Source organism: Rutilus rutilus (assembly GCF_951802725.1).
Source record: "Rutilus rutilus genome assembly, chromosome: 12".
Lineage (NCBI taxonomy): Eukaryota > Metazoa > Chordata > Actinopteri > Cypriniformes > Leuciscidae > Rutilus > Rutilus rutilus.
The window spans coordinates 9,898,615-9,925,074 of NC_140217.1; the positions used below are offsets into that span (position 1 = coordinate 9,898,615).

The following is a 26,460-nucleotide window of genomic DNA, read 5'->3' on the forward strand; positions in this document are numbered from 1 at the left end:
AATGGCTACAAACTATTTTTATAAATCAGCTTTGGCATCACAGGAATAAATTACATTTTAATATATGTTATATATATAAAATAAAACAGCTATTTTAAATTGTGATAATATTTCACAATATTACAGTTTTCCAAACTGTAAAAAATCTAATAAATATGATGGTAAGCATGATAAAGGTTTCAAAACTTTTTTACGTTATTGTATCTTTATACCAGTATGTATGGAGTTTAGATTAATGTGAAAAAAAGCAGTTTAACATTGTAATGTGTAGATGGGTACGCACAAATCAGTATGAATTCCAAAAGTCTTTTTAATAAACCAGGAGAATACGCAGGAGAAAATCAACAAGGCAACTACACTTTAACATAAACAAGACTGAACTGAGAGGAACTAATGCAATGGCTTAAATACATAGAGTAAGGTAATTCATTGGAACAGAAACAGGTGCGTGATGAATTAGAAACCATGGAAATGAATAACGACCTGGAACACAGACAAAATAGGAACAGGGAAAACTATACCTAAACACAGTGAAACTAAACAGACTGAGATCGTAACAGTAGCTCCCCCGACGTCCTTGCACCAATAAGAGCCCAACTGAGGAGGGAGGGAGGGGGGCTTTGGAGGAGGACGAGGGGCTGGCACCAGGTAGGATGCAGGAGGATATGACGGCAGGAGAAACCAGGTGACGGTGGGAGGAGCCAGGGAGGAGACGAGAGCAGGAACAGCCAGGTGGGGACCCAGAGCACAGCCAGGAAGAAGGCCCAAGGCGGAGTCGAGGGAGGGAGGAGCCATGATGGATACTTGGCAGGTGGACCCAGGGGGACGACAGACTGAGACGGAGCCGATGGAGGTAAAGATCCAGGCGAAGATGAAGAGCTGATGAGACTAAGCAACACTGATGGATCTGGAGGCCAAGGTGGAACTGCAGTTACGAGCGTCCGAGGTGGAGCCAGGATGCCAGAGGACTGAGCCGGAGCCGGTGGGACTGAGGACCAAGCTGGAGCCGAAGGGAAGGCGGAGCCCAACAGAGCCAAAAGGGTGTAGCCAAAAGGCCCGGAAGTCCATGGTGCAGGCAGAGCGACGACTGACCAAGCTGAAGCCGGAGGGATGAGGGAGCCTGGTGAAGCCGTAAGGACGCCATCCCAGGTGGAGCCGAAGGAGGGAGGAGCCAAGGTGAAGCTGACTGGTCGACGGGCCGAGGTGGAGTGATGGGATCCCCTTGCCAAGGCAGAGCCGGAGACCGGAAGACCCAAGGCAGATCCACGCAGCAGAGTGGAGTAAACAAAGGGGGAGCCGAGGGACTGAAGGGAACCAGCGGCGGCAGGGCCGAAGGACTGGCTGTCCTGGGTAGAGGAGGTGGGAAAGGAAGGCTGGGTGTTATCATTGGAGACACAGGAGACTTGGAGCTGGACGGAACCAACGAAGATGCTGGAGACTTGGAGCTGGGCGGGACCAGAGTAGATAGGAGACTCAGGGAAATATCCTCTATATAGAGAGAGAGAGTCTTGTGGAGGTACCCCTTCATTTTTTTTTTACCTTTTATGTTGCAGCCTTATGTTAAACTGCTTTAAAATAACGTGGAAAAAAGTCATCTGCACTCCATACACCATAATGACAAAGCAAAAGAAAAAGTGACGTTATAAATGTATAAAAAAATTCAAATAAAAAAAATTAAGTCCGGACATACTTTATAACCACTACACGACTTTCAGAGTGATACATAATTCATTAACCCACAGGCACACTTCCACACACACACACCCACACACACTTGAAGAAACCTTCTGCTCAGCAAACTGCTACTTCAGAGAGTGCTGAATAATACTGTTAAAGGGAAAGCCCGTAACTCTCCCTTACACAATTCATGAGGAACATGAAACATGAAATCTCTGATATAACCAGTTATATCAAGTCTACAGCACAAATTAAGACTATTAAAATTACAAAAAGCACACACAACACACACACACACACACACACACACACACACACACACACACACACATTACCGATGATGCAGCTGCTGGTGGTGTGATTGCCAGCGATTCTCTGCGGCTGAGTGTGTCTTCTTCCTCCGCTGGCTCTGCTGCCTCCAGCTCCGGTTTACACACATATCCACAGTTCCTGTGCAACACACGCCGCAGTCCCTCAAACAGGATCACACTCGCAGTGCAACCCATCGCACCCGTTCCCAGAAACATACACACACTTCTGTGAGCAGATCAGATGTGGCTGATTCTGCTAAAAGACACAAGTCCGTCTGCTAAAGTCTTGCTAAAAGACACAGGTCCGAAGTCCAGCCAGAACTAACCAAGCTCTCAGATATCCAGCCCCAACACAAACCTCTCTGTCCTGAGACACATCACTCCATCATCCGCTTTGAACCAGGATAAGAGCAGAAGGGATGGGAGCAAGCCTCCTCCTCAAGGATGACAGCAGACTGACTTCATCCATTCAAATGAGGGAGATTCTAAGTTGCCAGCTTCCTAAAAGTGTGTTTTAGCTAAAACCGCCCTGGGGCATGTTAAGATGACACGTTCCTCTGGAGGAAAGTGCTCCATTGAATCTAGGACATGAGGGAGAGGAATGCTGAGGATTGACGGAAGAGAACGAAGGAGTGAGTGATGAGCTGCTTCTGGAATCAGTGCTGGGCGTCGACTTCTCGTCTCTTCCTGGAGATGCTGATCTATTTCTCTCTCTCTCTCTTTCTCTCTGTATCTCACTCTCTGTGCTTCCTCTACAGCCCCCCCCCCCCCCCCATTCTCCTTTTAACATTGTTCTCTGATTTCTGACCCATATCTCGCAGCACAGCTTCATTCATGCGCTAACGCTAACACACACGCAAACATGAGCGCATGTTACAGAGATGTTTTTTTACAGTCTATGGTTTGAACATAAGAGCATCCTATTTAATGTAGGGTATTCAAGGAAATAATTGTTACAACTACTTAGCACTAGAAATTTTGAAATATTTTAAGATAGATATCAATATCAATTATTTAATGTTTGAATGTGCTTTTGCACACACTAATAAAGTAAATAATCACAAAATAAAAATATGCTTTAAATATAACACTTACAAAATTAAGTAATTTTATTTTAAAAAAGAACAATTTTGACATTTTAAAATTGTAACACTTTTTTTCCATTGAACACACTGTGCTGTAATGTAGAGCTGCAAAAATGAATCGATAGTAATCGATTAGGAAAATGATCAAGATCAAAAACAGATTGAACGAATATCAGTAAAAAAATATATAATTCAAACTGATTATTAGTCTATCGAACACACATAAAGGTTGTAACTAAAGATTTCAATAGCTGAAAGTGCAGAAAAGCCCCTCTATGTGTTAATATTTAATTGGGCGCTGACACAGTCACCTACTTTTTAGAGTAAATGACTCAGACATATCAGGGATGACATGCTGAAGAAAGACCTGAAGAATGGGGGTGACATGTGTGACCACATATGAGCATATCTGACATCATAGCCAGTACATAATGTGTGTCAAGTGTATCCATAACTGTAAGCAAAAAGTATTTCTATCTAACAGCAACATGACTTTAAATATTAATAAATTCTTGTATGTTGTGTAAATGTTAAGTGCTCGTCTGTGTTAAGACTGACTTAACCCTGCTTCGGATCAGTAGACATTAGTTTGGCATTACATTTAGAGCAGATTTATCAAAGCCTACAGCTCACGCTTCAGTGCTGATGCAGTGACATGATCACTGATTGGTGCTGGTCAAGGGCCTCCACCAATCAGATGTCTATTGCTTTTGTGTAACAATTTGGCATGTACTCCAACGCTACATCTAGAATTCAACCTTTAGTCACAGAAACGCCCCTTGATTTTATCATATGTACTCCTCCCAGTTGTAAGTTGGTTTGAGTTATGTATTTGGACAATTAAGCATTGGGGGAAAAATGTTAACCGAGTGTCATCTTCAAACTGATGCTAGAGATTTTCTCAGACTATAAGAATTGTTTTGTCATGTAACATTAAGTGCTTCATGTGGTATCATGAACATTAACTGATTTAATTAAAGTAAAATAGATTATTTCACAGGTTAGGTAGAATGCCTTAAGCTAAGAACTATAAGATTCCAAGGCCATTTTTATTGGATGTATGAAGTTCACAAAATAAAATAAAATAAAATAAAATAAAATAAACTTTTTGAGGCCGTTGTAACTTTGCCCCACTCATTATAAGCCTATAGACTCTCCATGTCCTTCTGTATGAAACATCAAACACAATCTACTACTTTTGAGAACATAAAGATGGATCTCTGACTTCTTGCAATGTGGGGTTAACATTCTTTACAAGGGCCTCTTTTGACCAAAGAGAATGATAAGCCTAATGAACAGAAAGAAAGGGATATTTTCAGTACAGACACTTCACTGCAGTGACTGCACAGCTTCAAACGCTCTATCCTGCTCACACACACACACACACACACACACACACATTCATGACAGCATATCAGACAAAGAGAAGATCAAAAGCATGCACACTTTGATAACTTTTTGTCTTTCATTCTCTCACACATAAAAACTCCTCAAGAGGAGATTCATTAAAATATCCATCAAGAGTGTGTTTAATTTAAATAAAACCAATACCCTACACATCCTTTTCTTTAAGAATTAAGTTGGTTAAAATGCTGTATAACAATTTTGTTGGCATTTCCCAGCAAATGCATGTGAAAAGAAATTATGTAGTATGTAGTGGTCCTTGCTAAAGTAACACATCATTTTACTTTGCTCATACTTAGGCCAGAAACGTACTTTATGCATGTGCGCGAATGCAGACGTGAGCGCTTTGTCATTGGTTGTACTTGCATTCAGTTATTTTCACTCATTGCATTTCAAAATGTGTCGGCACGTATTTCATAATCAAAAGCAAGTATCACTGGCCAAGCGCTTGTGTGCAGACTTGTGTTAAGTGTATGTCTGGCCTAAAATGGACAGTCCACCCACAAATGAAAATTCCCTCATCATTTACGAACCCTCATGCCATCCCAGATGTACAATAAAAAAAATTGTTCAGTGAATGGATGCACAAATGATGCTATAAAAAGCACACGGTGACAGTAATCCATACAACTCCAGTGGATGAATCAATGTCTTCTGAAGCAAAACAATAGGTGTGTGTAAAATAAAATACTAATATTTTCAACTTGTTTAATTATAAACCAGCCAACTATTGTACTCGCGTTCATGAGAGGGTCGAGTTCTCGTTGTGAAGCATGACGTAAGGATGTTGTGAAGTGTGACACAAGAAGTGACGCGAAAAGTCATTTGCATCTGGGATGGCATGAGAGTGATTAAATGATGAGAGCATTTTCAGTGTTGTGTGTACTATCCTTTTAAAGTTAGATTTGAATAGACCCCTAATCTTAAGTATTAAACATAGCTAATGTTTATGCTACATATATTCAAAAAGTGGACAAAGAACACTTATTAAAGAATATTATAGAGACATTCGTAGGTGGGCTTGTCTGATTGGGCCAGTATGCAACCACCCAGAGCACCACAACACCCTATCATTGTTGCAACAAGTTGTGCATGGAAAAATAATCTAGTTTAACATTCAAAAGCATGATATAATTACCAGACACACAAACTATAATTTAAAAACTGGCAAAAATAAGTCTCATGAGATATGACAGAAACAAAATAAAAGCTTTGCTAGCTTTAGTTTTAAACATTTTTAATGTGATGTTTTCAAACTCCATTCATTAAAGTGTGAGCTGTTCTGCTTTCATGTGAGTCCAGTCAGCTCGTATGAAAGTCTCTTTCTAACATTTGTTACTTGGAGCCTGAAGTTTATTTGCTTCATTTTTGCTCCTTGCGGGCACGTTTTGTGCATATTGTTTTGGTCTGCGTCTGGATTTCATTTCTGAGCTGGACCTGGCCATAGGGTTACTGACGTCAGAGGCCTGATGGTCTAGGTGACTCATTGCAAAACTATGATGTAATGTGTGGTTGCCATAGAGATAGTATTGCAATACTCAGCACTGGACAATATTATATGAGGCTGAAAACCCATTCTTGCACACACACACACACACACACACACACACACACACACACACACACACACACACACACACACACACACACACACACATACACACAAGACAAAGCTCACAACATCACTAAAAACAAATCCATACAACAGTGAGTAAGCATATGGAAATAATTGGTGCTGGGGAAAATATGAGTAAATTCGCTTACAACTTGAATAATTAAACAGCAGGTGTTTCATAGGAGAGAAAAATAAAGACACAGGAAAGGGTAGGCTTAGAGAGAGAAAGAGAGGAAAGAGAACAGAATGTTAAAAGTATACATTAATGATTAGAAAGCTGAGAAACGTCAGCACACTATTAGCTCAGATCAATACTTTTCAGACAGTCGATAGTCAGAAATCTTCCTGTGCCATGTTTAGGCTCTTCTGCCATCTACAGGCACAAAAAAATGCGTTCATAAAAAATATGCTGCTTTTGTATTGATATAGCCTACCAAATACCAACATATCACATGCTTCTATATCTCTCAGTAAGTAAATATCATAATAATACTCATCGGTGTCATTTAATTTTGAGTATGATTTTTTTTGGGACATACCTATTGACTTTGAAACGATGCAACTAGAAGTGCTAAAATGCTAAAATTTCCATTAAAATAAAAAAATATAAAAAGACATTATCCTTGCAGCACTCTGTGACCCTGGACCACAAAACCAGTCACATGGGTAATTTTTTTTAAATTGAGATGTATACATAATCTGAAAGCTGAATAAATAAGCTTTCCATTGATGTATGGTTTGTTAGGATAGGACAATATTTGGTCGAGATACAAATATTTGAAAATCTGGAATCTGAAGGTGCAAAAAAATCGAAACATTGAGAAAATCTCCTTTAAAGTTGTGCATTTATGTTCGCGATTGTGCTGCATTCACTTACAAAAATAAATGTTTTATCTTTACGGTAGGAAATGTACAAAATATCTTCATTGACCATGAACTTTACTTAATATCCTAATGATTTTGGCATAAAAGAAAAATCGATAATTTTGTATTTTTTGCTATTGCCACAAATATACCCGTGCGACTTGTGACTGGTTTGGTGATCCAGGGTCACATATGGCAGCTGTTGAAGGTACACCAGTTACAAGGCTCAATCAGCTTTTTGCAAGAGCTTATGTAAAATGATCATGCACATTGACTGGATAAATCTAAAAATATATTATTTTTAGCATGATTTTAGCAACAGAGCTAATATGATATATGATACTTTTGTTTTACGTAACAGAATATTGACAGATTCTTACAATTCCCTTCGATGACGCTAGTGGCATACACAGACAGGGCTTTTATTCAACATCATGGTTCACATACAGCGAGGTTACATCAGGACAAAGAGAGTTTCTCACACGGCTGGAGTTTGGCTTAAGTTCGGCCACAGACACTGGCAATGCTCACACATCGCTAACACAGATCCAGCACAGCGCTAATCAGAACACAGGACAGTGTAAGCATTGTTCCTCATGTGGAAATGGAGCATGCAAGGACCGGGCCCTCTCTGAACCTATATTGTGTAGAATGAGGACTGGACAGGAGAAAGAATGAAGAATCTGACTTCTAATGGCCAGAAATAACACACAAATGCTAATTAGAAGAACACATTTCTTTCCCAGTTAAGATTTATTAGTCATTGTTTGATGAAAAACAAGTTATTCTATGGGTGATTAAAAAAGAAACTGACTATTCTTACTTCATTATGCATAAATCAATAATTAAAAAAATAAAGTCTCTTACAATAGGAAGTAGCCTACATTTGGCCCTAAAACCCCTTTTGGCACTTTTGTCCCTTTGGTTAGGACACACTGCATTTCTAAAACATTACACTGCTCATAAACCATTACTTGTTACATAATAAACCTCAAACATCACCAAAATATGTTTTACACACAAAGATCTGTGTATTGCCACAAAACCTGAAAATTATAGTTAAAAACACAACATAAAATCCTCATCAATCAACACAGTAATATCTATGTGAGACCGGTATTGATGTGGCAGGAGTTTGATTTTCCATTCAAATTGAAGCCATAAACATACAAAAGCTTAAGGCATTACTTCATGGAGCTATGAATTATGGATGGGAAAACTACACTCAGATTCTGTTCTCTCACATATGCAAATACAAACGCATGCATTAGAGTAACAAAAGGAAAATGGAAATCTCTGCTTGTTCTGTATGTAAAATGACTGATATATTAAACTTTAATGAATGCTTCAAAAACAAACAGACAGTTCCCAGGCACTGATATAGTTATTTACAAGAACTGATCTTTTCCTATTCAAAAACCAATAAACTATAGTCTGTTTTAGTCAGTGAATTAGATGACCCTGTGTGAACTGCATGTTAATCTTGCATTTGAGATTATTCTTATAATGTAACAGCAGATGTAATGATATATCATTAATGTGTTAGACGAGAAGCTGAAATTGTGATTAATTCTGTCAACGGCTCTAAAAGCTCTAAAAAAGCCATCAGTCATAGACAATCATTTCTCAGAACCGATGTAATGATGTGATAGGGATATAATTATTTTTCTCTTGTACAAGGAGACCTTTAATATAAAAAAGTGAAATCAATACATACTGGGGAGAGACTTCAAGTTAGAAATACTTCTTAAACCTCACCAGGAATAGTACATATTGACATGGTATGTACTTAATTCAGTAAGAACTTTTACACTGATGAAGTGCATTCTTTGTACAGGTGTGTAGTATATTAGTATAAACACATTCCAGGACATACTACATCCACCAGGTTGGCATTGCCAATGTATTTTTGACTAAATACATTTTAGATGAATGAAAAGATAAAGATACATAAATATATAGAGAGAGATGACAATGTGAGAGAGCCAGAATCACTCAGTCAGAGCCCAGTCTGACCCACTAGCTGGTTTACCTAATCTTACACTGTACAAATATAGGGCGGCAGTTCGAGAGATAATCTATTCCTTTAATCATGGGAAATCCTTTTCACAACAGGCAAGCACTGACACAGAGATGATCCATTAGAGGAGGAGGGCTTTCAGGCCTTCTTTCCTCTGCAAACATACAACCATATCAGTCAAAATTATCCTTGTGTACAATGCACACTGTATGAAATTGAAATCATTGTCAAGTTGCAATACTTCACTATTCAATCAAATGCTGTTCAAACACACATTTAAGAAGAATAAGCACATTACAATTTAAAACACTTAACCTATAATTATATTTCCAAGTGAAACTGTATAGTCAATAAAAAGAAATGTACATGGACCTTGATTTCCTTCATTGTGAAAAGTGGATGTTACAAATGGAGCCAGGATGGAGGCGAGGGTTGAAAAAGCAAGAGGGATTTATGACATCAGCCAAAAAAAAAAAAAGATTATAAAGACAAACTCTTTTTTTTAATTTGGAATACTGAGCACCAACGATTCATGCACAGTGAAATGAGGATATGCACAAAGAAAGTAAACCAGGTCAATTTCTTTAGTTCATGTTCACTTTAACACTATAAATACTTATTAATGGGCTAATGCTAGATCTTTTACTATAGCGTTGCATGGTACAGTTTGCATCAAGGGAAATGACTGTTAGTACTTAAAGATTATTAAAACTAGGGCTGATCTAATGACTATACTGGCAAAGAACAAGCCGTTCTCAATGATGCCAGCTGACACTGCACCTCTAAACAGGAAAATAATTGTGTGTATAACAGAGTGAAGCTGGTAAATCACTGACAGAACTGCAGTTCTGACCTTTGAGCTCACTTGCAGCCGGGCTTATGCATAGGCATTCTAGGCACGTGCCTATGTTGGGGGCAATTAAGATGAGGAGAAATAATATTTAGGGGTTCAAGCACGAAGTGCTGAAACCCTATTGTAATTGTAAGGATTTTTATTAGGGGTTCAAGCACGAAGTGCTGAAACCCTATTGTAATTGTGCTGATTTTTATTAGGGGTTCAAGCACGAAGTGCTGAAACCCTATTGTAATTGCTCTGATTTTTAGGGGTTCAAGCACGAAGTGCTGAAACCCTATTGTAATTGTACTGATTTTTATTATTATTTTTCTTCTCCGCTAAAACGCACCGTGCAGCCCAAACCGTAAGACCTGGAACCTTGAAACTTTGCCAGATGGTAGTCCTCAATTTGGGGAGAACCTATCAAAGTATGGCCCAGATTGGCCCATAGGTGGAGCTATAATGACCACATTTACTAAATTGCTCATAACTCCTAGACAGTTTGTCCTAGAATCTCAATTTTAGCATCACTGTGATCCCTGGCTCCAGACGGACAAAATGGCTATCTCCAAATTCCCCTACGAGCAAAAAAAAAAATTGTTATGGGCAAATTTGTCCAAAACCTACTTTGGCCAACTAGTCCCTGGTTTTTGACCCAATCGGAACCAGACCAGTCTAGGACAATTCTCTGGACTCTCTAGATCAATAATTATTGAAAAAAAGTTGAACTTTTGCATTGGCCTGGCTGTAACAGGGTCATTTAGGAAAGGGGTGGGACATAAAAACACTCAAAAGCCTATACAACCTAAGGGAAAACCCCAAACTTCACAAAAATCGATGAGCATATGTGTCAGAACATGGTGAAGAAGCATGCCAAGTTTCGTGAAGATCGGACAATAGGTGGCGCTATAACTGTCCAAAACGTCTCTTCTTATTAGGGGTTCAAGCACGAAGTGCTGAAACCCTATTGTAATTGTACTGATTTTTATTATTATTTTTCTTCTCCGCTAAAACGCATCGTGCAGCCCAAACCGTAAGACCTGGAACCTTGAAACTTTGCCAGATGGTAGTCCTCAATTTGGGGAGAACCTATCAAAGTATGGCCCAGATTGGCCCATAGGTGGAGCTATAATGACCACATTTACTAAATTGCTCATAACTCCTAGACAGTTTGTCCTAGAATCTCAATTTTAGCATCACTGTGATCCCTGGCTCCAGACGGACAAAATGGCTATCTCCAAATTCCCCTACGAGCAAAAAAAAAAATTGTTATGGGCAAATTTGTCCAAAACCTACTTTGGCCAACTAGTCCCTGGTTTTTGACCCAATCGGAACCAGACCAGTCTAGGACAATTCTCTGGACTCTCTAGATCAATAATTATTGAAAAAAAGTTGAACTTTTGCATTGGCCTGGCTGTAACAGGGTCATTTAGGAAAGGGGTGGGACATAAAAACACTCAAAAGCCTATACAACCTAAGGGAAAACCCCAAACTTCACAAAAATCGATGAGCATATGTGTCAGAACATGGTGAAGAAGCATGCCAAGTTTCGTGAAGATCGGACAATAGGTGGCGCTATAACTGTCCAAAACGTCTCTTCTTATTAGGGGTTCAAGCACGAAGTGCTGAAACCCTATTGTAATTGTACTGATTTTTATTATTATTTTTCTTCTCCGCTAAAACGCACCGTGCAGCCCAAACCGTAAGACCTGGAACCTTGAAACTTTGCCAGATGGTAGTCCTCAATTTGGGGAGAACCTATCAAAGTATGGCCCAGATTGGCCCATAGGTGGAGCTATAATGACCACATTTACTAAATTGCTCATAACTCCTAGACAGTTTGTCCTAGAATCTCAATTTTAGCATCACTGTGATCCCTGGCTCCAGACGGACAAAATGGCTATCTCCAAATTCCCCTACGAGCAAAAAAAAAAATTGTTATGGGCAAATTTGTCCAAAACCTACTTTGGCCAACTAGTCCCTGGTTTTTGACCCAATCGGAACCAGACCAGTCTAGGACAATTCTCTGGACTCTCTAGATCAATAATTATTGAAAAAAAGTTGAACTTTTGCATTGGCCTGGCTGTAACAGGGTCATTTAGGAAAGGGGTGGGACATAAAAACACTCAAAAGCCTATACAACCTAAGGGAAAACCCCAAACTTCACAAAAATCGATGAGCATATGTGTCAGAACATGGTGAAGAAGCATGCCAAGTTTCGTGAAGATCGGACAATAGGTGGCGCTATAACTGTCCAAAACGTCTCTTCTTATTAGGGGTTCAAGCACGAAGTGCTGAAACCCTATTGTAATTGTACTGATTTTTATTATTATTTTTCTTCTCCGCTAAAACGCACCGTGCAGCCCAAACCGTAAGACCTGGAACCTTGAAACTTTGCCAGATGGTAGTCCTCAATTTGGGGAGAACCTATCAAAGTATGGCCCAGATTGGCCCATAGGTGGAGCTATAATGACCACATTTACTAAATTGCTCATAACTCCTAGACAGTTTGTCCTAGAATCTCAATTTTAGCATCACTGTGATCCCTGGCTCCAGACGGACAAAATGGCTATCTCCAAATTCCCCTACGAGCAAAAAAAAAAATTGTTATGGGCAAATTTGTCCAAAACCTACTTTGGCCAACTAGTCCCTGGTTTTTGACCCAATCGGAACCAGACCAGTCTAGGACAATTCTCTGGACTCTCTAGATCAATAATTATTGAAAAAAAGTTGAACTTTTGCATTGGCCTGGCTGTAACAGGGTCATTTAGGAAAGGGGTGGGACATAAAAACACTCAAAAGCCTATACAACCTAAGGGAAAACCCCAAACTTCACAAAAATCGATGAGCATATGTGTCAGAACATGGTGAAGAAGCATGCCAAGTTTCGTGAAGATCGGACAATAGGTGGCGCTATAACTGTCCAAAACGTCTCTTCTTATTAGGGGTTCAAGCACGAAGTGCTGAAACCCTATTGTAATTGTACTGATTTTTATTATTATTTTTCTTCTCCGCTAAAACGCACCGTGCAGCCCAAACCGTAAGACCTGGAACCTTGAAACTTTGCCAGATGGTAGTCCTCAATTTGGGGAGAACCTATCAAAGTATGGCCCAGATTGGCCCATAGGTGGAGCTATAATGACCACATTTACTAAATTGCTCATAACTCCTAGACAGTTTGTCCTAGAATCTCAATTTTAGCATCACTGTGATCCCTGGCTCCAGACGGACAAAATGGCTATCTCCAAATTCCCCTACGAGCAAAAAAAAAAATTGTTATGGGCAAATTTGTCCAAAACCTACTTTGGCCAACTAGTCCCTGGTTTTTGACCCAATCGGAACCAGACCAGTCTAGGACAATTCTCTGGACTCTCTAGATCAATAATTATTGAAAAAAAGTTGAACTTTTGCATTGGCCTGGCTGTAACAGGGTCATTTAGGAAAGGGGTGGGACATAAAAACACTCAAAAGCCTATACAACCTAAGGGAAAACCCCAAACTTCACAAAAATCGATGAGCATATGTGTCAGAACATGGTGAAGAAGCATGCCAAGTTTCGTGAAGATCGGACAATAGGTGGCGCTATAACTGTCCAAAACGTCTCTTCTTATTAGGGGTTCAAGCACGAAGTGCTGAAACCCTATTGTAATTGTACTGATTTTTATTATTATTTTTCTTCTCCGCTAAAACGCACCGTGCAGCCCAAACCGTAAGACCTGGAACCTTGAAACTTTGCCAGATGGTAGTCCTCAATTTGGGGAGAACCTATCAAAGTATGGCCCAGATTGGCCCATAGGTGGAGCTATAATGACCACATTTACTAAATTGCTCATAACTCCTAGACAGTTTGTCCTAGAATCTCAATTTTAGCATCACTGTGATCCCTGGCTCCAGACGGACAAAATGGCTATCTCCAAATTCCCCTACGAGCAAAAAAAAAAATTGTTATGGGCAAATTTGTCCAAAACCTACTTTGGCCAACTAGTCCCTGGTTTTTGACCCAATCGGAACCAGACCAGTCTAGGACAATTCTCTGGACTCTCTAGATCAATAATTATTGAAAAAAAGTTGAACTTTTGCATTGGCCTGGCTGTAACAGGGTCATTTAGGAAAGGGGTGGGACATAAAAACACTCAAAAGCCTATACAACCTAAGGGAAAACCCCAAACTTCACAAAAATCGATGAGCATATGTGTCAGAACATGGTGAAGAAGCATGCCAAGTTTCGTGAAGATCGGACAATAGGTGGCGCTATAACTGTCCAAAACGTCTCTTCTTATTAGGGGTTCAAGCACGAAGTGCTGAAACCCTATTGTAATTGTACTGATTTTTATTATTATTTTTCTTCTCCGCTAAAACGCATCGTGCAGCCCAAACCGTAAGACCTGGAACCTTGAAACTTTGCCAGATGGTAGTCCTCAATTTGGGGAGAACCTATCAAAGTATGGCCCAGATTGGCCCATAGGTGGAGCTATAATGACCACATTTACTAAATTGCTCATAACTCCTAGACAGTTTGTCCTAGAATCTCAATTTTAGCATCACTGTGATCCCTGGCTCCAGACGGACAAAATGGCTATCTCCAAATTCCCCTACGAGCAAAAAAAAAAATTGTTATGGGCAAATTTGTCCAAAACCTACTTTGGCCAACTAGTCCCTGGTTTTTGACCCAATCGGAACCAGACCAGTCTAGGACAATTCTCTGGACTCTCTAGATCAATAATTATTGAAAAAAAGTTGAACTTTTGCATTGGCCTGGCTGTAACAGGGTCATTTAGGAAAGGGGTGGGACATAAAAACACTCAAAAGCCTATACAACCTAAGGGAAAACCCCAAACTTCACAAAAATCGATGAGCATATGTGTCAGAACATGGTGAAGAAGCATGCCAAGTTTCGTGAAGATCGGACAATAGGTGGCGCTATAACTGTCCAAAACGTCTCTTCTTATTAGGGGTTCAAGCACGAAGTGCTGAAACCCTATTGTAATTGTACTGATTTTTATTATTATTTTTCTTCTCCGCTAAAACGCACCGTGCAGCCCAAACCGTAAGACCTGGAACCTTGAAACTTTGCCAGATGGTAGTCCTCAATTTGGGGAGAACCTATCAAAGTATGGCCCAGATTGGCCCATAGGTGGAGCTATAATGACCACATTTACTAAATTGCTCATAACTCCTAGACAGTTTGTCCTAGAATCTCAATTTTAGCATCACTGTGATCCCTGGCTCCAGACGGACAAAATGGCTATCTCCAAATTCCCCTACGAGCAAAAAAAAAAATTGTTATGGGCAAATTTGTCCAAAACCTACTTTGGCCAACTAGTCCCTGGTTTTTGACCCAATCGGAACCAGACCAGTCTAGGACAATTCTCTGGACTCTCTAGATCAATAATTATTGAAAAAAAGTTGAACTTTTGCATTGGCCTGGCTGTAACAGGGTCATTTAGGAAAGGGGTGGGACATAAAAACACTCAAAAGCCTATACAACCTAAGGGAAAACCCCAAACTTCACAAAAATCGATGAGCATATGTGTCAGAACATGGTGAAGAAGCATGCCAAGTTTCGTGAAGATCGGACAATAGGTGGCGCTATAACTGTCCAAAACGTCTCTTCTTATTAGGGGTTCAAGCACGAAGTGCTGAAACCCTATTGTAATTGTACTGATTTTTATTATTATTTTTCTTCTCCGCTAAAACGCACCGTGCAGCCCAAACCGTAAGACCTGGAACCTTGAAACTTTGCCAGATGGTAGTCCTCAATTTGGGGAGAACCTATCAAAGTATGGCCCAGATTGGCCCATAGGTGGAGCTATAATGACCACATTTACTAAATTGCTCATAACTCCTAGACAGTTTGTCCTAGAATCTCAATTTTAGCATCACTGTGATCCCTGGCTCCAGACGGACAAAATGGCTATCTCCAAATTCCCCTACGAGCAAAAAAAAAAATTGTTATGGGCAAATTTGTCCAAAACCTACTTTGGCCAACTAGTCCCTGGTTTTTGACCCAATCGGAACCAGACCAGTCTAGGACAATTCTCTGGACTCTCTAGATCAATAATTATTGAAAAAAAGTTGAACTTTTGCATTGGCCTGGCTGTAACAGGGTCATTTAGGAAAGGGGTGGGACATAAAAACACTCAAAAGCCTATACAACCTAAGGGAAAACCCCAAACTTCACAAAAATCGATGAGCATATGTGTCAGAACATGGTGAAGAAGCATGCCAAGTTTCGTGAAGATCGGACAATAGGTGGCGCTATAACTGTCCAAAACGTCTCTTCTTATTAGGGGTTCAAGCACGAAGTGCTGAAACCCTATTGTAATTGTACTGATTTTTATTATTATTTTTCTTCTCCGCTAAAACGCATCGTGCAGCCCAAACCGTAAGACCTGGAACCTTGAAACTTTGCCAGATGGTAGTCCTCAATTTGGGGAGAACCTATCAAAGTATGGCCCAGATTGGCCCATAGGTGGAGCTATAATGACCACATTTACTAAATTGCTCATAACTCCTAGACAGTTTGTCCTAGAATCTCAATTTTAGCATCACTGTGATCCCTGGCTCCAGACGGACAAAATGGCTATCTCCAAATTCCCCTACGAGCAAAAAAAAAAATTGTTATGGGCAAATTTGTCCAAAACCTACTTTGGCCAACTAGTCCCTGGTTTTTGACCCAATCGGAACCAGACCAGTCTAGGACAATTCTCTGGACTCTCTAGATCAATAATTATTGAAAAAAAGTTGAACTTTTGCATTGGCCTGGCTGTAACAGGGTCATTTAGGAAAGGGGTGGGACATAAAAACACTCAAAAGCCTATACAACCTAAGGGAAAACCCCAAACTTCACAAAAATCGATGAGCATATGTGTCAGAACATGGTGAAGAAGCATGCCAAGTTTCGTGAAGATCGGACAATAGGTGGCGCTATAACTGTCCAAAACGTCTCTTCTTATTAGGGGTTCAAGCACGAAGTGCTGAAACCCTATTGTAATTGTACTGATTTTTAGGGGTTCAAGCACGAAGTGCTGAAACCCTATTGTAATTGTACTGATTTTTATTATTATTATTATTCTTCTGCCGTAAAACGCATCGTGCAGCCCAAACCGTAAGTGCTAGAGACTTGAAACTTGGCCAGAAGGTAGTACAAAAATCGAGGAGAGGTTCAGAGAGTATGACCCCGATTGGCCCATAGGTGGCGCTATAGTGCCAAAAACCAAAAAAAATCACGGTTTTGCTTAAATCTCCTTAACCCTTTGTCACAGACTCAAGTGTCTTATATCACTGTAATCCTTGTCTCAAGACGGACAAAATGTATATCTTCAATTTCATTTCCGGTATGCAAATTTTTCCGCCATTTTGAATTTTGTCTAAAACCTACTTTTGCAAACTAGTAGAGGGTTTTTTTGGCCAATCGGAACCAAACCAGTGCAGAAATGTTCTCTGGAGTCTGATTATCAGTAATTATCGAAAAAAAGTTGAAATTTCGATCCACGGTTGCTAAGGGGCGTCAAAACGTTCGCAGGAGGCGGAGCCAGTTTACTAAAATGGTTATAACTCATGAACGAAATTAGATATTTTCACCAAACTCGGAACACATGTGTATGAGTTCAATCTGGGGTCACAGTAAAAAAATCGCGACGATTGAACACTAGGTGGTGTTATAACATGAAAAAAACATGAAAAGGGCTATAACCACCTGACCGTTAGTCCAATTGACTTGAAAATTGGTATGCAGTCTCATGGTCCAGGGTGCCATGTATGTGTATGAGGACATTGGCGTATCTCGAAAAACATGGCCGCCATCGGCCAATGAAGTTGAGCACCTATTAGACAAGGTTAACGGAGGCCGATCGGAACAAAACTCGATGGGCATGTTCAACTCATGGCCCTAGAGGTATGTAAGATTTTTGAAAGAAATCGGCCACTAGTTGGCGCTAACGAGTTTTATGGCTCTGTAATCACGTGGTGTTAAACTTATTGTCACATTATGCATATCATTTGATAGATCTGCTCATTCTGAACAACTTTGCCTCAAGAACCACTACTGTCAATCAAACTGTTCATTAAATATTCGCAAACATGTTAAAAACCTACTTTTGCGAACTAGTCCCTGGTTTTTTGCCCGATCAGAACCAGACCAGTCTAGGGTAATTCTCTGGACTCTCTAGATCAATAATTATCGAAAAAAAGTTGAACTTTTGCATTTGGATGGCTGTAATAGGGTCATTTAGAAAATGGGCGTGGCAAAATACACTAAAAAGCCTATAAATCCTAAATGAAAACTCAGAACTTCACAAAAATTGATGAGCATATGTGACATAACATGCTAAAGAAGCATGGACATTTTTATGGAGATCGGAGCATAGGTGGCGCTATAACTGTTAAAATGCTTTAAAGCCATATATTTCCTATGGTAAATTGCCTGTATTTGCTGTAAATGGTGTCTTCTATCTATTATCGTATAATGTTCATATCATAATGTTCAAAACCAGTGCAGCACAATTCTCTGAACTCTCTAGATCAATAATTATCAGAAAAAAAGTTTAACTTCTTCAAAAGGTGATTTTATATGAATATAATGACATATTAAGCCAATAAGTGGTATTTTACTGCCCCCTGCTGTCATTTCATCATACTACTCCCTAATATTGTTATAAAATTCATATTTAGACTTTATAAAATCATTATTTTAACATTTACAATCACATTTTGTCAAAACTCATCTATTGAGTATTACTATTGACAATTGTGTTACACTGAGATATGGAAATGGGCGAAAGTAAGTGAATGAAATGAAACGAAAGTATAACGGCATTTAAGCCACGCCCCCGAATACAAATTCATTCATAACTCGAAAACGGAAAGTCGTTGCGCGCTCAAATTTTGATGGTGAGGACCTCTCCGGGCTCTTGATCGAAACGTGTCGTCGCGGGCCTCGGGAGCGCGCCCCCCGCGCATCGCCAGCCCGCGGGACCCCCGATTTTGAACGGCCATTACTCCCGACCCAGACCACCCTGAACATTGTGTAAGAGCTCGTTGGAAAGGGCACGTCCTTGGCTAGCTTCGATTCAAATGTGGTGTTATCTGCCCTGGGCATTCCAGAGATAATAGCCCGAACAGATATGCCTTATAACAGTCATAACTCCCAGCCCCAATCGCCCAAAAACACCTTGATGGTCTCATTCAACAGGGCTCCTCAAGCACTATCTATGCTCTGAGTTTCAGAATTTTTCGCCTTTTGGTTCCTGAGATATAAGTAAAAAAACTAATTCCCATTCATTCATTCAAACACCTCAACTGTAAAATGTAAGCTATAATACCACTGTTGTCCACTAGAGGGAGCAGCAGGATTACGCATGATCTTTTAATTCGCTTCAGTATTGGGAAATAAACAAATGCTTTAAGAAGCAATCTTTTTTATTATGATGTTTTTTTTATTATGATATTTGTATATATTTTATTTTTTTATTATGATTATGAACGGTTTGATTGACATTAGTGATTCTTGAGGCAAAGTTGTTCAAGATGAGGAGATGAAGATATTTTCACAATATCACATCCTAAAAACATTGAAAACATATTTGTCTTTGTGTGTGTGTGTGTGTGTGTGTGTGGATGTGTTTGTGTTTGTGTGTGTGTGTCTGTGTGTGTAAGCATGCTTAATGGAAAGAACATGGAGAAACTGCTTTGTTTTACTGGTGGATAAAAAAGTCTTTCAAATGAAAGTGAGTCAATTAGTGGTCTTCTCCTGCCCTCTGCAGGACATTCTACTTAATAAAATATTTTCATCTGTGCTTTTGCATTAGTTTTTGGACTATATCAAATTACTTGCATGAAAATCACCTATTATAACACAGTCATGTTTTGTCAAAGTTTATCACTTCATTTGTACTGAGCTCTCAGTTTGAACAATTCTGCCTCTCAGTGATTAATTTGAAATCTGAAAATGGTGTTATACAGAGGAGATTTGCAATTATCATTTTGTTACCTATCTTTTATTTTAAATATCTCCATCTACAACAAAATGTGTGTGCATGTGTGTGTTCAAGCATGGTTAGTGTATTAAGTATTATTGTTTAAGTATTATTGTTTTCATTTACATTTTAACCACCAGATGAAGAACACTCATTGGTTCATTCTGCTCACTAAAATATTATATTTCATTTTTTTTCCATTTGAAATATTATTTAAACTTAATAAAATCATTAAAATAACATTTCAAATCATATTTTGTCTGTTTATAAATCCCACAGACTCACATTGGCTGCAATACTAATGTTTTTGTAAAACACAGACCTGATAGTCTAATCTGTGTGTATTGTGCATATATTATTGATATTATTACTATTGCAAATCATGTTATTGTAACTCATATCTTAATAGAATATTATTTGTAATTTTAATTCTTTATTTCTTAATTGTTTTTTTATGATTACTACAGATATTATCACCAAAGATATCAACTACACCTTCACTTTTAGTATTGACACGCTGCACACACAGCACAATCACACACTCACTAATGCATTCAAATAAATGTAATCTTACTGTGCTACTTTATTTGTACATGATTAGAATGAACAGAAATCTAAGAATATTTTTCTTCTTTTGTTAAAGCCATTTCAGACTCCAAGTAAGCATTATATTACTAATCATCTATTTTAAAGGTGCCATACAATTGAAAACTGTATTTATCTTGGCATAGTTGAATGATAAGAGTTCTGGACATGGAACTGACATACCGTGAGCCTCAAACACCATTGTTTCCTCCTTCATGTGTAAATCTCCTGTTTGCAAAAGACCGCTGAAAAATGAGTGAATCCCACCATAACACCGACTGTGACGTTGGAGTCAGGATCATTAATATTTATACCCCCCAAATTTGCATTTTCCAGTCCATGTTCTAGGCCAGGCAGTGTTAATGTGGACCTGCACAGCCGAATCATCAGAAGATCTGCAGGTATTGTGAAGAAGCAAGCAAGGACAATAGTGAAAATGGCAGATCATGGATATAAATGTTATGTCTGAGGCTGTGCTGTGGATTTGAGAACTTTTCATTCCCTTCCCACAAAACTGTCAACAGGCATGGTTGATGTTTACAACAGGATACCTCACCATTTTAATTCAAAGCTGTTAGTTTGCTCTTAACGGAGGCCGATCAGAACGAAACTCGATGGGCATGTTCGACTCGTGGCCCTAGAGGTCTGTAAGAATTTAGAAAAATCAGCCACTAGTTGATGCTAACAGGTTTTACGGCTATGTAATCATGTGATGCATATCATTTGATAGATCTCCTCATACTGAACAACTTTGCCTCAAGAACTACTGCTGTCAATCAATTTGTTCATTAAATACTTGCGATTATGTTAAAAACCTACTTTTGCGAACTAGTCCTAGGTTTTTCGCCCGATCGGAAATATACCAGTGCAGTACAATTCTCTGGAAGCTCTAGATTATTAATTATATAAAAAACTTTAACTTTATCCATTGGGTAGCCATAACAGGATCATTTAGAAAATGGGTATGGCAAAAAACACTCAAAAGCCTGTAAATCCTAAACAAAAACTCAGACAACTCACTAAACTGCCTTATGTGCTTAAAGACCCTAAATGCTTGAACCCCGCTAAATGCTGCTTGCAGCTTTAATTATTATTATTTTTCTTCTCCGCTAAAACGCACCGTGCAGCCCAAACCGTAAGACCTGGAACCTTGAAACTTTGCCAGATGGTAGTCCTCAATTTGGGGAGAACCTATCAAAGTATGGCCCAGATTGGCCCATAGGTGGAGCTATAATGACCACATTTACTAAATTGCTCATAACTCCTAGACAGTTTGTCCTAGAATCTCAATTTTAGCATCACTGTGATCCCTGGCTCCAGACGGACAAAATGGCTATCTCCAAATTCCCCTACGAGCAAAAAAAAAAATTGTTATGGGCAAATTTGTCCAAAACCTACTTTGGCCAACTAGTCCCTGGTTTTTGACCCAATCGGAACCAGACCAGTCTAGGACAATTCTCTGGACTCTCTAGATCAATAATTATTGAAAAAAAGTTGAACTTTTGCATTGGCCTGGCTGTAACAGGGTCATTTAGGAAAGGGGTGGGACATAAAAACACTCAAAAGCCTATACAACCTAAGGGAAAACCCCAAACTTCACAAAAATCGATGAGCATATGTGTCAGAACATGGTGAAGAAGCATGCCAAGTTTCGTGAAGATCGGACAATAGGTGGCGCTATAACTGTCCAAAACGTCTCTTCTTATTAGGGGTTCAAGCACGAAGTGCTGAAACCCTATTGTAATTGTACTGATTTTTATTATTATTTTTCTTCTCCGCTAAAACGCACCGTGCAGCCCAAACCGTAAGACCTGGAACCTTGAAACTTTGCCAGATGGTAGTCCTCAATTTGGGGAGAACCTATCAAAGTATGGCCCAGATTGGCCCATAGGTGGAGCTATAATGACCACATTTACTAAATTGCTCATAACTCCTAGACAGTTTGTCCTAGAATCTCAATTTTAGCATCACTGTGATCCCTGGCTCCAGACGGACAAAATGGCTATCTCCAAATTCCCCTACGAGCAAAAAAAAAAATTGTTATGGGCAAATTTGTCCAAAACCTACTTTGGCCAACTAGTCCCTGGTTTTTGACCCAATCGGAACCAGACCAGTCTAGGACAATTCTCTGGACTCTCTAGATCAATAATTATTGAAAAAAAGTTGAACTTTTGCATTGGCCTGGCTGTAACAGGGTCATTTAGGAAAGGGGTGGGACATAAAAACACTCAAAAGCCTATACAACCTAAGGGAAAACCCCAAACTTCACAAAAATCGATGAGCATATGTGTCAGAACATGGTGAAGAAGCATGCCAAGTTTCGTGAAGATCGGACAATAGGTGGCGCTATAACTGTCCAAAACGTCTCTTCTTATTAGGGGTTCAAGCACGAAGTGCTGAAACCCTATTGTAATTGTACTGATTTTTAGGGGTTCAAGCATGAAATGCTGAAACCCTATTGTAATTGTGCTGATTTTTAGGGGTTCAAGCACGAAGTGCTGAAACCCTATTGTAATTGTACTGATTTTTATTATTATTATTATTATTAGGGGTTCAAGCATGAAATGCTGAAACCCTATTGTAATTGTGCTGATTTTTATTAGGGGTTCAAGCATGAAATGCTGAAACCCTATTGTAATTGTACTGATTTTTATTATTATTATTATTCTTCTGCCGTAAAACGCATCGTGCAGCCCAAACCGTAAGTGCTAGAGACTTGAAACTTGGCCAGAAGGTAGTACAAAAATCGAGGAGAGGTTCAGAGAGTATGACCCCGATTGGCCCATAGGTGGCGCTACAGCGCAAAAAACAAAAAAAATTCATGTTTTTGCTTAAATCTCCTTAACCCTTTGTCACAGACTCAAGTGTCTTATATCACTGTAATCCTTGGCTCAGGGCGGACAAAATGTTTATCTCCAATTTCATTTCCGGTATGCAAAATTTTCCGCCATTTTGGATTTTGTCCAAAACCTACTTTTGTGAACTAGTAGAGGTTTTTTTTGGCCAATCGGAACCAAATCAGTGCAGAAATGTTCTCTGGAGTCTGAAGATCAATAATTATAGAAAAAAAGTTGAAATTTCGATTCACGGTTGCTAAGGGGAGCCAAAACGTCCGAAGTAGGCGGAGCCAGTTTACTAAAATGGTTATAACTCGTGAACGAAATTAGATATTTTCACCAAACTCGGTACACATGTGTATGAGTTCAATCTGGGGTCACAGTAAAAAAATCGCGACGATTGAACACTAGGTGGCGCTATAATATGAAAAAAACATGGAAAGGGCTATAACCACCTGACTGTTAGACCGATTGACTTGAAAATTGGTATGCAGTGTCTTGGTCCAAGGTGCCATGTATATTTATGAGGACATTGGCGTATCTCGAAAAACATGGCCGCCATCGGCCAATGAAGTTGAGCACCTATTAGACAAGGTTAACAGAGGCCGATCGGAACGAAACCTGATGGGCATGTTCAAGTCATGGCCCTAGAGGTCTGTAAGAATTTTGAAAGAAATCGGACACTAGTTGGCGCTATCGAGTTTTATGGCTCTGTAATCACGTGGTGTTACATTCATCCACACAATATGCATATCATTTGATAGATCTCCTCATGGTGAACAACTTTGCCTCAGGAACCATTGCTGTCAATCAAACCGTTTATTAAATATTCATGAATATGTTAAAAACCTACTTTTGCGAACTAGTCCCTGGTTTTTCGCCCGATCCGAACCAGACCAGTCTAAGACAATTCTCTGGACTCTCTAGATCAATAATTATCGAAAAAAAGTTGAACTTTTGCATTTGGGTGGCTGTAATGGGGTCATTTAGAAAAGGGGCGTGGCAAAATACACTAAAAAGCCTATAAATCCTAAATAAAAACTCAGAACTTCACAAAAATTGGTGAGCATATCTGACATAAAATCTTTAACAAGCATGCAACATTTCATGGAGATCGGACAATAGGTGGCGCTATAACTGTTAAAACACTTTAAAACCATATATTATATGTTAAATTGCCTGTATTGGCTGTAAATGGTCTTTTCCATCTATAATCATATAATGTTCATATAATAATGTTCAAAACCAGTGCAGTGCAATTCTCTGGACTCTCTAGATCAATAATTATCAGAAAAAGTATAACTTCTTCATTTGGATGGCTATAATAGTGTCACTTCAATATGTAGCCTTGACCAAGTGTCTCCAAAAGCCTATATCTCTTTAATAAAAACAAGTCAGAACATGTGACTCTTAAGAAGCATGAAAAATTTCAGACAGATCGGACAAAATTTGCCTCTATAACAGTTAAAAAGGTAAAAAAATATATAACATGGCATATTAAGCCAATAAGTGGTATTTTACTGCCCCCTGCTGTCATTTCATCATACTACTCCCTAATATTGTTATAAAATTCATATTTAGACTTTATAAAATCATTATTTTAACATTTACAATCACATTTTGTCAAAACTCATCTATTGAGTATTACTATTGATAATTGTGTTACACTGAGATATGGAAATGGACGAAAGTAAATGAATGAAATGAAACGAAAGTATTACGGCATTTAAGCCACGCCCCCGAATACAAATTCATTCATAACTCGAAAACGGAAAGTCGTTGCGCGCTCAAATTTTGATGGTGAGGACATCTCCGGGCTCTTGATCGAAACGTGTCGTCGCGGGCCTCGGGAGCGCGCCCCCCGCGCATCGCCAGTCCGCGGGACCCCCGATTTTGAACGACCATTACTCCCGACCCAGACCACCCCGAACATTGTGTGAGAGCTCGTTGGAAAGGTCCCGTCTTTGGCTAGCTTCGATTCAAATGTGGTGTTATTTGCCCAGGGCATTCCAGAGATAATAGCCCGAACAGATATGCCTTATAACAGCCATAACTCCCAGCCCCAATCGCCCAAAAACACCTTGATGGTCTCATTCAACAGGGCTCCTCAAGCACTATCTATGCTCTGAGTTTCAGAATTTTTCGCCTTTTGGTTCCTGAGATATAAGTAAAAAAACAAATTCCCATTCATTCATTCAAACACTTCAACTGTAAAATGTAAGCTATGATACCACTGTTGTCCACTAGAGGGAGCAGCAGGATTACGCATGATCTTTTAATTCGCTTTCAGTATTGGGAAATAAACAAATGCTTTAAGAAGCAATCTTTTTTATTATGATTTTTTTTTTTTTATGATATTTGTATATATTTTATTTTTTTATTATGATTATGAACGGTTTGATTGACATTAGTGATTCTTGAGGCAAAGTTGTTCAAGATGAGGAGATGAAGATATTTTCACAATATCACATCCTAAAAACATTGAAAACATATTTGTCTTTGTGTGTGTGTGTGTGTGTGTGTGGATGTGTTTGTGTGTGTGTCTGTGTGTGTAAGCATGCTTAATGGAAAGAACATGGAGAAACTGCTTTGTTTTACTGGTGGATAAAAAAGTCTTTCAAATGAAAGTGAGTCAATTAGTGGTCTTCTACTATGGAAGCAGGACATTCTACTTAATAAAATATTTTCATCTGTGCTTTTGCATAAGTTTTTGGACTATATAAAATTATTGCATGAAAATCACCTATTATAACACAGTCATGTTTTGTCAAAGTTTATCACTTCATTTTTACTGAGCTCTCAGTTTGAACAATTCTGCCTCTCAGTGATTAATTTGAAATCTGAAAATGGTGTTATACAGAGGAGATTTGCAATTATCATTTTGTTACCTATCTTTTATTTTAAATATCTACATCTACAACAAAATGTGTGTGCATGTGTGTGTTCAAGCATGGTTAGTGTATTAAGTATTATTGTTTAAGTATTATTGTTTTCATTTACATTTTAACCACCAGAAGAAGAACACTCATTGGTTCATTCTGCTCACTAAAATATTATTTTTCATTTTTTTTCCATTTGAAATATTGTTTAAACTTAATAAAATCATTAAAATAACATTTCAAATCATATTTTGTCTGTTTATAAATCCCACAGACTCACATTGGCTGCAATACTAATGTTTTTGTAAAACACAGACCTGATAGTCTAATCTGTGTGTATTGTGCATATATTATTGATATTATTACTATTG

The 26,460-nt window shown here is 38.9% G+C and overlaps 1 protein-coding gene across 2 annotated transcripts in view; it reads right to left on the reverse strand.

Annotated features, from left to right (window-relative positions):
* dock9b (dedicator of cytokinesis 9b) overlaps window positions 1-26,460 on the reverse strand; it is a 169,928-nt gene that overhangs the window by 57,772 nt on the left and 85,696 nt on the right. Inside the window, exon 1 of one of the 2 annotated variants that reach the window (XM_084425010.1) lies at window positions 2,013-2,714. The exons of the other annotated variant lie outside the window; for it this stretch is intronic. Within the exon in view, the coding sequence (XP_084281136.1) occupies window positions 2,013-2,204 (192 nt within the window). The 5' untranslated portion in view covers window positions 2,205-2,714. Of the gene's footprint in view, window positions 1-2,012; window positions 2,715-26,460 lie in introns of those variants that run through there. 2 annotated transcript variants of the gene reach the window in all.